Source organism: Bombina bombina, chromosome 3, assembly GCF_027579735.1.
Source record: "Bombina bombina isolate aBomBom1 chromosome 3, aBomBom1.pri, whole genome shotgun sequence".
In the NCBI taxonomy this organism is placed as follows: Eukaryota; Metazoa; Chordata; class Amphibia; order Anura; family Bombinatoridae; genus Bombina; species Bombina bombina.
The window spans coordinates 1,258,039,651-1,258,054,543 of record NC_069501.1 but is presented as its reverse complement, the minus strand read 5'-3'; the positions used below and the strand labels follow the sequence as shown (position 1 = coordinate 1,258,054,543).

The 14,893-nt window shown below is 40.9% G+C and overlaps 1 protein-coding gene across 2 annotated transcripts in view; it reads right to left on the bottom strand.

Annotated features, from left to right (window-relative positions):
* Nucleotides 1-14,893, bottom strand: part of LOC128654717 (ecto-ADP-ribosyltransferase 3-like) — a 112,640-nt gene that overhangs the window by 29,969 nt on the left and 67,778 nt on the right. For both annotated transcript variants that reach the window (XM_053708795.1, XM_053708796.1), the window contains exon 4: nucleotides 11,618-11,650. In XM_053708795.1, coding sequence (XP_053564770.1) covers nucleotides 11,618-11,650 — 33 coding nt within the window. The remainder of the gene's footprint in view (nucleotides 1-11,617; nucleotides 11,651-14,893) is intronic.

Sequence of the window (14,893 nt, the reverse complement as noted above, 5' to 3'; positions counted from 1 at the left end):
GTGGTTTTCACACACTTATAACCCACACTCTGCAAAGAATCTTCCTCCATGGACCCGGTCCCATAGAAGTCGATTATATACAGAGTGTGGTCCACAAGTGTATGAAAACCACATCATCACATACCTATCCATTACCCAAAAAAAATAATTTAAGATGGAAAAAAATACTTACTTCCTCTTCCTTCCCCTCTTCCCACGGGGCTGAGGCTCTGGGAGAGGCAACTGCCGACTCCGAAGAGTCCTCCTTGGAGCTGTTGTGGGAGGAGTGGAAGGAAGAGTACTGGGACGACCAAGGTGAGGAGTAGATGGCTGAGGAGGAGGAGGAGAAGATGGATGAGGAGGAGAAGATGGCTGAGGAGGAGGAGGAGTAGATGGCTGAGGAGGAGGAGGAGTAGATGGCTGAGGAGGAGGATGATGAGATGGGCCGGCAGGAGGAGATGGCCCAGCAGCAAGAGGCCCAGCAACAAGAGGCCCAGCAACAGGAGGTAGACCAGCATGCGCCTCCCGGAAAAATGTGAACATTTCCTGATGAAGATTGAACATTCTTGTTTGTCCTTCTTGTATTGTATTCAGTATACTGATTATTTCATTTTGGCCTTGAATTATTTGATTCTGCCCATCAAGTATTCTGCGTCGTCCTTCTATGTTTTCTATCCGGGAGGTACGCATCTGGTCTATGTACTCCAGTAGAACCCGCACCTCCGCTATTTCTTCTTGTTGTGCCTGTTGAACCCGTGCACGGCGGGGTGCCCGTGCACGGCGGAGTGCGGGTCTTTGAGGGACCTCGGGTTCCGCGGGTTCAGCGGGATCCTCCTGTGCTTCCGGGGCCTCTTGATCATCTCCCGTGCGCTGTTCGTCACGGGGGGCCTCTTCCCTCCGAAGTGGGAATTCCTCACCACCACTCTCATCCCGGGGAGATGCAGGAGGCTGTGCTGCCTCGTCCCCAGACTCTGTATATTAAAAAAAAAAGAAAAAAAGAAATGTATATATTAGCATATTTGCAAATAAAGTTTTAAATGACTTAGCTTACGATACAATTACAAATGCAGAATCATTAATCCACTTTGAAATCTAACAAACAATCAATTCTATTTCCGCTTTTTCTAAACAGTGTTTGTGATATCTGGTCAATGTGAATGTTTTTGCGTTTGTTTTCAGTCTGTTTAAATGCACACCTAACCTATAGCCTAGATACTGATGTAACCGCTAAGTAATAGAATGCGTGTAAACAGCGTAATAGCATTAATCTGATCCTTAACACATGAAACCCAATGTTTTATCTTTCATGATTTATAAGCATACATTTAGTATCAACTTTCGAATGTACTTTTGTTATCTAATTAGCTTCATTCTCTGGATATTCTTTGCTGAAAAGCATATCTAAATATGTTTATAAGATTCTGATTGTTAGCTGAATATAGCTGCCTCCTGTGATTGTTTCACCGTGTGCATGGCTATTTCTTCATTAAAATATATCTCAAGAATGAATCAAATTATGTAATATAAGTACATTTGAATGTTTTGTCAAATTGTATTCGCTACCTCAATCATGAAAGTAAATGTTTGCGTATAGTGTCCATTGAAATACATTCGTATGTGAAATTATTGTTCAATGAGCTTACCGTCAGATGAGAGTGGCAGGTTCCCGGTATCGATTCCTCCGATACCGACTACTTCCACCTCGGAGATGCTGGGCCGCAACATTTCCTCCCATCTGCAGTACTCCATTTCAAGGGCAGGGCCGCCACCGGTCCCTGCAGCATGTCGGGCCTCCAGGCTTAACTTTTTTTTAAGTTCAAGTTTACAGTCCCGGTACCGATGTTTTATGGAATCCATATCCCGGTTCCGGCCACCCACTGCATTGACTGCATTCCGAATCTCGTTCCAGAGCCTCCTCCTGTCAGTCGGGGTAGTCTTCTGGTGCTGCAGCATCCTATACCTGGCCATATAGGCCTCTACGAGGGCCTCCTTCTCCTCCATCGTAAACCTCGCCTCCCTAGTCGCCTTGGCCTTCCCCTGTGACGATGCCCTCTGTTTCCCGGACTGTGAAGCCCTACTCTGACCGCCACTGGGCCCAGCCACTTGGTCATCTTGAACCAAGTGGCTGGGTCCACCCACCGCTTCCACCCCCGCTTCCTGCCCCCCTTCCTGCCCCCCTTCCTGCCCTGTTCCTCTCCCCCTCCCTCTACTCCCCCCTCTACCTGTCCCCTGCCTGGCCTCCATCTCCTCCCTAAACTAAACCCCAAATAATCAAAAAAAAGTGAGTGTGATGAAATGAAAGGGGGTCAAAATAAAGAACTAAAAAGACAAAAAAGGTGCTTAAAGTGTGAGGGATGTAAAAAAAAAAAAGAGGGTAAGGAGTATTTAAATAAACGAAAAGAATAAGACTAAAAGGAGGATATGTAAACTAAATGTAACTAGGGGATGGGTATGGGATGGGTATGGGGTATGGGATAAGAGTAAATGGGATGAAAGGGAATGGGACTACAAGGAATGGGGTATGGAGTGTAGTATGAGGGGGTAGGGGGTATGGAGTGTATGTAGTGTTATTGATAAGTGTATGTATGTATTGAATGTGTTTGCGTGTAAATGTGTTAAGTGTACAGATAAATCACTCGCTCGCTAACTAACACTACTTCTAATTCTCAATAACAAACACTCCCACTAACGCTCACTAACTACCACTAACTGACGCTCACACTAACAACTATCACTAATAACTCCCACTAACTCACTCACGCTCCCACTAACAGACTCTCTCCCACTCCCGCTAACTCCTACTAACTCACTCACTCTCTCACGCTAACACTACCAACTGACTATCTCACGCTAACACTACCAACTGACTCTCTCACGCTAACACTACCAACTGACTCTCTCACACTAACACACTCTCAAAAATTCGCAAAATCTCTATTCTTAAATCTCCAAAGACCCACCAGCAACACAGTCAAAGAAGCCCTGCTTGTGTGGTGCTTATATACCCTGTGTAAATGTTTAATGATGTCCCAATTTCCATTGTAATTAGTGTTCAGGTGTGCTTTATTAGCAATTAATATTATTGCAATGTGTATTAGGTGTGTTAATTTGCGCATGCTCATTTTGAGTTGGTATTTGTGGAATGTGTAGAATGCGATGATGTCATAGTGGTCGTTTTCTCTAACATTGTCCAATAGTATTCTTTTTAAATGTGAATTTGCGATGGTGTGTTCTTCGTGAAGTGTTGTATATGTATGTTTTTCATAATATATAATGATATTGAATGCGATTTTTTTTTTAGTGTATGTATATATTTTTTATTCCTTGTTGTTATTGTGCGATTTTCCGCATCTTAAAGTATATGCGTATTCCCCGTATAAATAGTATTAAAACTTCCCCCGCTTGTGAATGTGTAATGCTTGTGTGCTTTGTTGATTGATTGATGTTGTGACATTTTCGGCGTGTTATTGTTGTGCATGATGTGGTATGCGTCATATGACCGAGCTGTGCGTATTCTCGCGAGATCGAGTGTTAGGTAAAAAAAGCTATTTTTTGACTTTCCCATTGATCTCTATGGGAGACTGTCTAACGCGGGCAGGATTACGCGTGTGACATACACGCGTTAGGAGCATCGTTAGATGGTCTTATATTAACTCTAAATACCGGAGTCAAACAATGACGTGCGTTAGACATAAAACACGCGTGGCGTTAACAGCCCATCTACCGCCGAACTCTAAATCTAGCCGTAAGATTGCTCAGTGTTGGAAATGAGACAGGTTAACTTAAAACTGTTCAGTTTACACTACAGCTGACTTAATTTTTAAATGCATACCAACAAGCTCAAATCCTGCATTTAACCAGATCTAATGGTATGAGTAACACAGCTTATGGTTCCACCAAGACCATATAGAGTACAGCATTTTCAAAATCCACAAGTACAGCTGACAGATGGGAACATTTGTACACTATATTTGAAGTGGTGCTCTTGGTTGGGGAAAATGGGAAAAATATCAAACAAACATGTCAACCTTTTAAAAGTACTTTTCTTCATCTAGCCATCTACCCAGATCATTAATGTACAATTTTGAATTCACAGAATTATTTTTGTTTGCACATTTACAAATATGATTCTTTAAAAAGTGATCTCTTAATTTCTGCATTTTTTTTTATCATGCATGTCACACACTGTTGAGTGTTTCTGTGGGTGTCTGTGTTTATGTCTTTGTGCTTTAGTTTGTGTCTCTATGAGTGTGTATGTATTTTTATTCTGTTGGTATCTCTGTGAGGGTGGGTGTGTATGTCTTTGTGCATTTTCTGTGGATGTCTGTGAGGGTGTGTGCATATGTCTTTGAACTTTTTCTATGGGTGTCTCTGTGAGGGTGGGCATGTGTTTGTCTTTGTGTATTTTCTCTGGATGCCTCTGTGAGGGTGGGTGTGTATGTCTGTGTTTTCTGTGGATGTCTCTGTGAGGGTGTGTGTGTGTTGTATGTATGTCTGTGTTTTCTGTGGATGTCTCTGTGAGGGTGTGTATTTTCTGTGGGTGTCTCTGTGAGGGTGTGTGTATGTCTTTGTGTGTTTTCTGTGGATGTCTCTATGAGGGTGTGTGTGTGTGTGTATGTATGTCTGTGTTTTCTGTGGATGTCTCAGTGAGGGTGTGTGTATCTATGTCATTCTGTGTTTTATGTGGTTGTCTCTCTGTGTGTGTATGTCTTTGTGTGTTTTCTGAGGCTGTCTCTGTTGGTTTCCTTGGGTGTATGTGCAAGTTTGAGTTTGTGTGTGTGTGTGTCCATTGTCTGTTCCTTTTTAGGACATTTTGACCTTACTACTGATTATTCACATCTTTCTACAGACTTTGAGACTAATGAGACCTTTCCGGAAGTCACCAATCTACCATTTAACCTTTAAATTATTGTTTAGGCAGTTCAGGGCCCTTCCTTTCAGCCACTGCATGCTGTTGTCATCATTTAGTTGGCATCTTCCTTTACAAAAAGATAATCAGAACTCCATATTTTGTTTTCTAAATCTCCTTTTTTTACAAAACTGTAGTTTACCTCATTACTTGTCAGGTCAATGTAAACAAGTGCTGAGTGTCTGTTTGGGTGTCTGTGTCTGAGTTTCTTTGCGTGTCTGCTAGAGAGTCTATATGTGAATTCTTATGTGTGAGTGTGTGTGTGTTTCAGTGTATGTTACTACCTTTACAACATTTCCAAGTTTAAATAGACACTTAAGAATAAAGTGCATATTCGTTTTAGTCACTTGGTAAAAAATTACACATGTCAAAGGAGGGGGGGGGGGCCCTGATCAATGGTTAAGTCAGGGGCCCCAAAATTTCTAGTGGCAGCCCTGCTGCCGCTGACCACTAATGGAACACACACACACACATTATACATGTGACTGCCGCTGATCGCTTATGAAACACACACACATTATACATGTGACTGCCGCTGATCGCTAATGGAACACACACACATAATACATGTAACTGCCGCTGACTGCTAATGGAACACACACACATTATACATGTGACTGCCGCTGACTGCTAATGGAACACACACACATTATACATGTGACTGCCGCTGACTGCTAATGGAACACACACACATTATACATGTGACTGCCGCTGACTGCAAATGGAACACACATACATGTGACTGCCGCTGACTGCTAATGGAACACACACACATTTATACATGTGACTGCCGCTGACTGCTAATGGAACACACACACATTTATACATGTGACTGCCGCTGACTGCTAATGGAACACACACACTTTACACATGTGACTGCCGCTGACCGCTTATGGAACACACACACATTATACATGTAACTGCCGCTGACTGCTAATGGAACACACACACATTATACATGTGACTGCCGCTGACCACTAATAGAACACAAACACACATTATACATGTGACTGCCGCTGATCGCTTATGAAACACACACACATTATACATGTGACTGCCGCTGATCGCTAATGGAACACACACACATAATACATGTAACTGCCGCTGACTGCTAATGGAACACACACACACATTATACATGTAACTGCCGCTGACTGCTAATGGAACACACACACATAATACATGTGACTGCCTTTGACCACTAATGGAACACACACACACATTATACATGTGACTGCCGCTGATCGCTTATGAAACACACACATTATACATGTGACTGCCGCTGACCGCTAATGGAACACACACACATTATTATTATTATACATATTGTTGCATGCACTATACTACAGTGTGTACGATATGTATGAACTTTTGACTTGCAATCTAAGAATTTGAAGCGGTATGGATTTTCACAATTTCCACTTATAGTTTAGAGCCACGCTTTTATGTTATGTCTCTAAATAGTGATTATTCTTTCTTTATATTGCAGTAGGGAGGACATCACTAAGTTACAAGCAGCTAGTTGTTGCATGAGTTATATTTTGGCTGATTTGCATGGGTTAAATTTAACATTCCACTATAAAGTCTTCTGAGGTTATATAGCCCCAGAATAATATCCAACATTTTTTAACTCTTTTTGTAGTGAAAATCATCTAATGAGTATAGGCAAGAAACTTAATGGAGCTAGTGAATGTACCTTCTAACAACCACTACAAAGGAAAAGTTCTAGCAGATTCCACAGCCCCTGTGTCAGGATATAATAGATCCTGTACAAAATAAATAATGATGAATAATACATATTGCATTGTATTGCATATTGTTGTTTTTATATCATGTTCAGAAACATCTATACCCCACCCCCCACCTCCGCCCCCCCCCCAATACAAAAAGCATGAGAAAAACCTGTTTCCTTATATTTTTCAATAATGCAATAATACCAGATTTTCCAGTTATATAACATGTGTACTTCAGTGCTTGCTTAACTCATTCAGATAGTGGTGCTTTTAGAGAATGCAAATTCTGATGCATTTGTATAGCAACCGGTGTTTTGCACAACTTGGGTGTTCCCTTGTATGTAACTCATAACTACCCCAAACAGGTTTCTGTACCTGGAAACTCATACAAGAAGTAGGAATTCTGACTTCCGGTGGGCGGCTCCAGAAGATGGCTGCGAGCTTGTGTAGCTCTGAAGAAATCATCTCCTAATTTCTGCTATACTGCCATCACCCTTATGCCATCTGCATCTCCCTTGACAGATAAGCTGTCCGGGAATTACACGCAGATAGAAGTAATTTCATCTCTTCTCCCCTGGAAGGCACTTAATAAGGCCATTTGGCATTCTGGCGTGTTTTTTAGCGCCACGTTGTACTTAAATCCACTTCAATTCATTAACCTCAAGAAATGGAAAGACACTTCTTTAAAGAATCAGATTCCAACAGTTATATTATTGCTGAACTAAGGGCCATATTCTTGCCTAAGTTAACCCGACTAATATCGTCCTGCACTGAGCTATGTGAAATGGCGAAGATGAAGGAACGGCCTCCACGACTAAGTGGATCCGTTTCCAGCCGACGTGCCCCTACCTTACAAACTATGTCTGGTAATATCACACACCACTCCCAGAGAACAGTCGACAGCCTCACTCCCCCACAGAACGGACCAGTGGCAGAAACATCGGAGAACAGAACAACTCCCTCCTGCCAGGGCTTGTCAGAATTTGCCACTGAACCAATTTCGGATTCAAGGAGGGACTTGCCGAATCTTTCTATGTCCTTGCAGGCGTCTGCTATAGCTGTGAACCTGGATTTAAGCTCCAATAGAGAAGACGGCATACGATACCTCTGTTCCGGCAATAGAGGCACAGAAATCCAACGGCTCCTAACCCGCATTGTTACTCATTGTACACGCGGTGTGGAGGGCACGCCTGTGAGAATGCCTGTCAGGTCTGGGGCGGCCATGATTGTCACAGTGGACCTGGATCATGATGACATACAGCGTAACACAAGCATGCAGAAACCACTTGTCTGCTATCCCTACATGGCAGTTTTTTCTGTACTCCCATATGCCAACACATCATTTCGAGTGGTCACCACATCGGCAAAAACACAGTCTGCAGCTTCTCACAGCTCGAGCCCTCATGTAGAGAACAAGGCGCAGAACACTGGTTGGAAAATGGGCATCGGCTGACTGAAGATAAAATCAAAGCCACACCGGCAGTATTATGGTTAGCCGTTCTGGTCTAAGTTATGACGACACGAATTGTCACCCCTCCAACGTTCATGTTAATGTTGGGCTATATAGTCTTTGTTTGCCTCAAATTCCCTATTCTCAGACACCATAGACAGTGCAGCTTTGTCTGATCTAATGATACCTGATTGGGTATAATTATTAACCCGCTGATTCTGTGGCACTATTTATTTGTTCATCTGCCCCTACTGTTTCTATGACCATAGCTTAACTTTATTCCTATGAGTACCTCATTTGCCTGACTAACCTTAGGTTTGATTCCAGAGTTTGAACCTCAGGGACAATATTCTGTATAGTGTCATCCTTATGCTTGCTTAAATGATAGAACTCTATTGCATGTGTACACTGTTTGCAGGTTGTTTGTTTTTTGTGTGTGATTTTTTCCTGTTTTTATTTTCTTTGATGCTCTACAAGATTAATGCTATGCTGATGGCTATTTCTACTGACATAGACATGAATTGTATGACAGATTTTGCTGTTGTCCCACCACTAACCTATTTAAACCATATCAACAGAAATATTTATTTAACGGTTAGTTTGATACTCTTTGCATCTGGGTGCCTGCGGCACTTCTCCCAGTTTTCCATACTGCATATATATCGGCAAATCCTACTACAGTCACTCTTTTATAGGTCTAGCTAAGTTTCCCATATTACAATCTTGGAAAAACTTGGGCCCTGGGGCAGTGGTGTTGGTACACAGAAAAGCATCTTCTCACTCCCATTGAGGGTGGTAAAACTGTACACTTACACTGCATTTTTACAAGGAAAAACCCACTATAGTCACACTCTCATAGATCTGCTTGAGGCTCTTACATTACAGCTTGGAGTAAACATATGCTCAAAATATTTTTATAGTACCCTTTTTTCCCATCTAAGGCCTTGCTACTATGGTGCAGCATCACTGTACTGGTTGCCATATTGTGATAAGTTTCACACTTTCTATACACATTTTCTTTTTTATAGGATCAAGTTCATAACAGTAGTCCTATTTGGAGAATGCAGAGTAGTAGGGGTAATCTCTACAATGTAGTCTTAGTTGTGTTTAGTTTAACTTTTATTTTTATTTTATTTTATTTTATTAAGTTAGTTTGTTGAATAAAAATAAAATCCCAACACTGTGGTACATACTCACCAGAGCTGATATGTCTTGGATCCTTTAAAATCAACATTTATTTCTAACTACTGCATCATCAAGTATCTGTGGCGCATGTTAATTCATGTTATTGTCATGCTAATTTTCTTTCTCGCAACTTATCTGATATGTATTATTTGGATTACATGATGTGTATTCTTGTACCCTTTTGTTGGACATAAATAAAAAATTAAAAAAAAAAAAAAAAAAAGTAGGAATTCTGAAGCCTTGGGCATAAATATTAGGCTGCATGGAGCAGGAACTACTAGGTACAAGGTAGTTCACAGAACAAAAAAACTCCCCTGCCCAGCTGAAGAAACACCCCTACCCAGCCAAAGGAACACCCCTGCCCAGCCCAAGGAACACCCCTGCCCAGCCCAAGGAACAACCATGGCCAGTATTAGGAATACTCCTATCCAGTCCAAGGAGCTCCTCAGGCCAGCCCAATTAATGTCTCTGTCTATCTTAAGTCCAATGAATGCCCCTCTCCAGTCCAATTGTATACCCCAATACAGGCCAATGAAACTACCCAGTCCAAGGAATGCACTGGTACAGCCCAGGCAATGTCCCTGTCCAGCCAAAGGAACACCCCTGTCCAGTCCAAGGAATGCAACTGTCCAATTCAATGAACTCCCCTAAACAGCCAATGGAACGCCACTGTTCAGTCCAAGGAATCCCCTTGGCCAGTCCAAATAATGCACCAGTCCAAACCCAAATTTTTTCTTTCATTATTCATATAGAAAAATACAATTTTAAAAAAGTTTCCAATTTACTTCTATTTTGAAATTTGCTTCATTCACATGTTATTCCTTGTTAAAGAGATATCTAGGTAGGTAGCGTTCACATGCCTGAAGCGCTACATAACAGGAAACAGTGCTGCCATCTAGTGTTCTTGCTAAAGAAGAAAGAGAAAAAGCATCCCCTAAGCACTCAAAAAATAGAAGAATCATCAGTGTCTCATACCACACATATTTCATAGGGAACAATCATTAAAATATAACTTTTATTGGAAAAATAACAACTAGTGAGCTCAGAACCTAACGTCTAAGTAACTATTCAATATTACCAATTGTAACTCTGCAGCATGGGTAATTATCCCCAGTGTGACACAAGGGAACAAATATCCCACAAACTTAACTATCTGTGACTATTAAGTACACTGAAGCCAAAAGGGATTGGCAATCTACTGATCTCTCATGTCACCCCACTGCAATTATTTACAAATATCTGGGTATTCCTTCCCGTGCTACTTTCCCTTTAAGAAGTGAAAAACACAATCAAGTAAACATGTAAAATTTAAATCTATAAAATGGTCCTAAAAGGCACTGAATTCACCAGGACAGCCTGACTCACATTTCGCAACACAGGCAAAGGGCAAACCACAATCTTGAATATTAATTAACACTTATAGCCAATCATAAATCGCCAGGACAAACCAATCAGATCCATCAGTACATTTCACCAATCAAGTGCATTGTCAATGTTTCTAAATATACATCCATATCCAATCAGAAAGACTGACAGGTATGTAAAGACAATTGGCTGTGTGGTCCTATCATATCACTATGAGAACATGTATCATTATGGCATCCAAAGGAATGTAATATAGTGTCAATAAATTATATGTAACATTGTCACATCTCAGAACCCACAAAATCGGCACAATATCTGGCTATACGGAAAGTATTTTTTATTTTTGTGTTGAATGTGGATGCGCGTCACGTGACAAACTGATATCTGAGTGGCAGAGGTAAAGCGTGTATTAATATAACGGTGTTGGTTATGGGTAATAAAGGGATTATCTATCTTTTAAAACAACAAACATTCAGGAGTAGACTGTCCCTTTAACTAATTAGCACCCTGCACCGCTCCAGTGGATATATTTTGTCCACTGGGGATCAGTATTGCTATTTTCCACTATTATTATAATCTCAATGTATGACATTGTTGCAAAACTGCTGCCATATAGTGCTGACGACACGTGCACACTCCTGACCTTACATTCCCTGTTTTTCAACAAAGGATAACAAGAAAACAAGAAAATGCTAACAGAAGTAAATTGAAAGGTTGTTTAAAATGGTATGTTCTATTCAAGTCATGAAAGAACATTTTGTGGTTTCATGCCCCTTTAAAGGAAACTAATGAATACTGTGAATTTCATCAGCATTTCTTCCTTTTCTTTCAATTAAGTTGGTGCGTTCTTTTGGGTATTTATTTCGTGAAAACAAATATCCATTTTTCATTATGACTTTGCAATCGTAACAACTCAAAGGCACATCTAATTATTATACATCTATAGAACGCAAAACTATGTTTCTTTTATTCATCGTAAAATACGATATTTCTTACCAGAGGTACAGATGGGATCTTCCCTCTTCTCCCCTTTAAAGAAAAAGAAATGTGTAAGTTAATTCAATTTTAACACCATTTTAACCCTTCCATTGCCATTTCACACTCTTGTGCTGATACCATTTTTAGGCTTTTGCACACATTGGACTTGAATATAAATTCAGTGCTCTATTTCTGTGAGTTTTCCAATCTGTGTTGTTTAAAAAATAATTTTAGTTTACAGAAACACACAAATATGAGAAAAATCACTATAAATTAATATTTTTGTACATGGTATACAATATAATATGAAAATGATTTCATAAATATTTTTTACACACACATTTTATTTACTAGTCAAAATTTTGATTAACGAATCTTAAGAGATAACGAGCCCCTGTAATTCTGACATTTCTTCTAAAGAATAACATACATATTAGCCAAGTCTGTACATGTTTAAAATGAATTAATATCTTGCTTTCTTCACCTGTTTTTCAATAGACTCCACACACCACTTATTTGGAAGAGCCAATTTGAGCTTCTGGGATTCTGCAGAATACCAGGAAAGCCACGTCATTATGTTAGCAACAACTGATTTGTTTTGCAGTTGTTATGTGCTTAAAGCGACACTGAACCCAATGTTTTTCTTTCATGATTCAGATAGAGCATGAAATTTTAAGCAACTTTCTAATTTACTCTTATTGTCAATTTTTCTTCATTGTCTTACTAGCTTTATTTTAAAAGCAGGAATGTAAATCTTAGCAGCATTTTAGTTCAGCACCATGGATAGCGCTTGCTTATTGGAGGCTTACTTTTAGCCACCAATAAGCAAGCATAGCCCAGGTTCTCAATAAAAAATGGGCCAGCTCCTATGCATCACATTCCTGCTTTTTAAATAAAGATAGCAAGAGAATGAAGACAAAATGATAATATGAGTAAATTAGAAAGTTGCTTACAATTGCATGCTCAATCTGAATCATGAAAGAAAAAATGTGGGTTTAGTGTCCCTTTAAGCCAATTAGGGACATAAATGTAGCAGGGTCAGACTTGAGAAGTCAGCAAGGTGCATTTCCAGTTCTGAAAATTAGAAAATCAGAAAGATGAGCTATCCCTTCTGATATCCCCACACAATACATAGAGGGGCATGAGACCCAGTGCTAAAATATTCAAAACTCCCCCTGCAAATAAGTGGTCCTGTATTTACACAGCAGCCCAGTGACAAATATCTCACATCATTGGTCCTATTCTAGGAGAGCTAGTGCTGTAGAAACCATTATTACCTTCTTCATCATAGCTATATATTATAACACCCCTTAACTAACCATGACCCTAAAGCTATCAAGTGATTGTCACAAAAGTTCACCTCCCAGTAACCACTAACTTTACTTATTGATGTATTCATTTATGTGTTTTTGTTGGTTCTAGAGTTGGTTTCTTTTAGCTAATAAAACAATGCAGGCATACAGATAAACAGAAGAACCATGTGAGTGTAAATATACCTGGTATGAAGGCAATACAGGAGGGGTAAGTGCCCGCAAAATGAGAGGGTCAACTGTAGGTGAGGTGGGTTGAGTAAGGAAGATTATATGAAGGGGTGCAAGCAGTAATTGGGAGCAGTCTTCAGTTTACCTGTGCTGATGTCCCACCCTATGTCCCCCTTTTGTTTGCCAGGGTGGTACTATCACAGTCTGAATGCGTGTTTAGGGTGTTTGCCTAATTTTAGGTCAATAAGTGAATGGTGGTTATTTCTGCTGGGGAAACAGAGGAGATATTCATAACCGTGGGCATGTTTGGCTGAGTTTGCCGACACCGAATGGAGCTTGATGCAGCTGTTTTCATGCAAGCCTTAAGACTGTTGCTTCTTAACTTGTCCGCCTGCTTTGAGGTTGCAGACATCAATCCTCCCAATCCCATACGATTGGGTTGATTGGCACCTCCTGCTAGCAGCTGATTGGCAGTAAATCTGCAGGGGATGGCATTGCACAAGCAGTTGTGTAATGCACTATTTCTTTGGGAAACAGACGTATGAGTGCTGCCAGCATTGCTGCAGAGGTTGAAGCGGTGGGATTCAGCCTGTCAGTGCTCAGACCATACGCCGCACAATGCATCAAATTGGTCTGCATGGCTGTCATCCCAGAAGGAAGCCTCTTCTAAAGATGATGCACAAGAAAGCCCGCAAACAGCTTGCTGAAGGCAAGCTGATTAAGGACATGGATTACTGGAACCATGTCCTGTGGTCCGAAGAGACCAAGATAAACGTATTTGGTTCAGATGGTGTCAAGCATGTGTCGCGGCAACTAGGTGAGGAGTACAAAGACAAGTGTGTCTTGTCTACAGTCAAGCATGGTGGTGGGAGTGTCATAATCTGGGCCTGCATAAGTGCTGCTGGCACTGGGGAGCTACAGTTCATTGAGGGAACCATGAATGCCAACATGTACTGTGACATACTGAAGCCTAGCATGATCCCCTCCCTTCAGAGACTGGGCCGCAGGGCAGTATTCCAACATGATAATGACCCCAAACGCACCTCCAAGATGACCACTGCCTTGCTAAAGAAGCTGAGGGAAAAGGTGATGGACTGGCCAAGCATGTCTCCAGACCTAAACCCTATTGAGCATCTGTGGGGCACCTCAAACGGAAGGTGGGGGAGTGCAATGTCTCTAACATCCACCAGCTCCGTGATGTTGTCATAGAGGAGTGGAAGAGGACTCCAGTGGCAACCTGTGAAGCTCTGGTGAACTCCATGCCTAAGAGGGTTAAGGCAGTGCTAGAAAATAATGGTGGTGACACAAAATATTGACACTTTGGGCCCAATTTGGACATTTCCACTTAGGGGTGTACTCACTTTTGTTACTAACAGTTTAGACATTAATGGCTGCGTGTTGAGATATTTTGTGTGGACAGCAAATTTACACTGTTATACAGGATGTACACTCACTACTTTACATTGTAGCAAAGTGTAATTTCTTCAGTGTTACATGAAAAGATATATTAAAATATTTACAAAAATGTGAGGGGTGTACTCACTTTTGTGAGATACTGTATGTGAGAGGAACTTTCTCTTTTTCATTTGGGGTAGTTTCATTTCCTTTTAATTTAAGTGGAGGAAGAGATATGATATCCATAAAATATCCCTTCACCCTCCATAGAAGAACTCGCTGCTAGCCAGTGGGTCAGGTCAGGTCAGGTCAGGTCAGGTTTTAATAGCTATTAGATATGTTTATGGAACAGCTTCCCACCTACACATCATAAACAAGGAGAAAGCGCTCCTGCATCTAGGCACTTCCTCATTCTGTC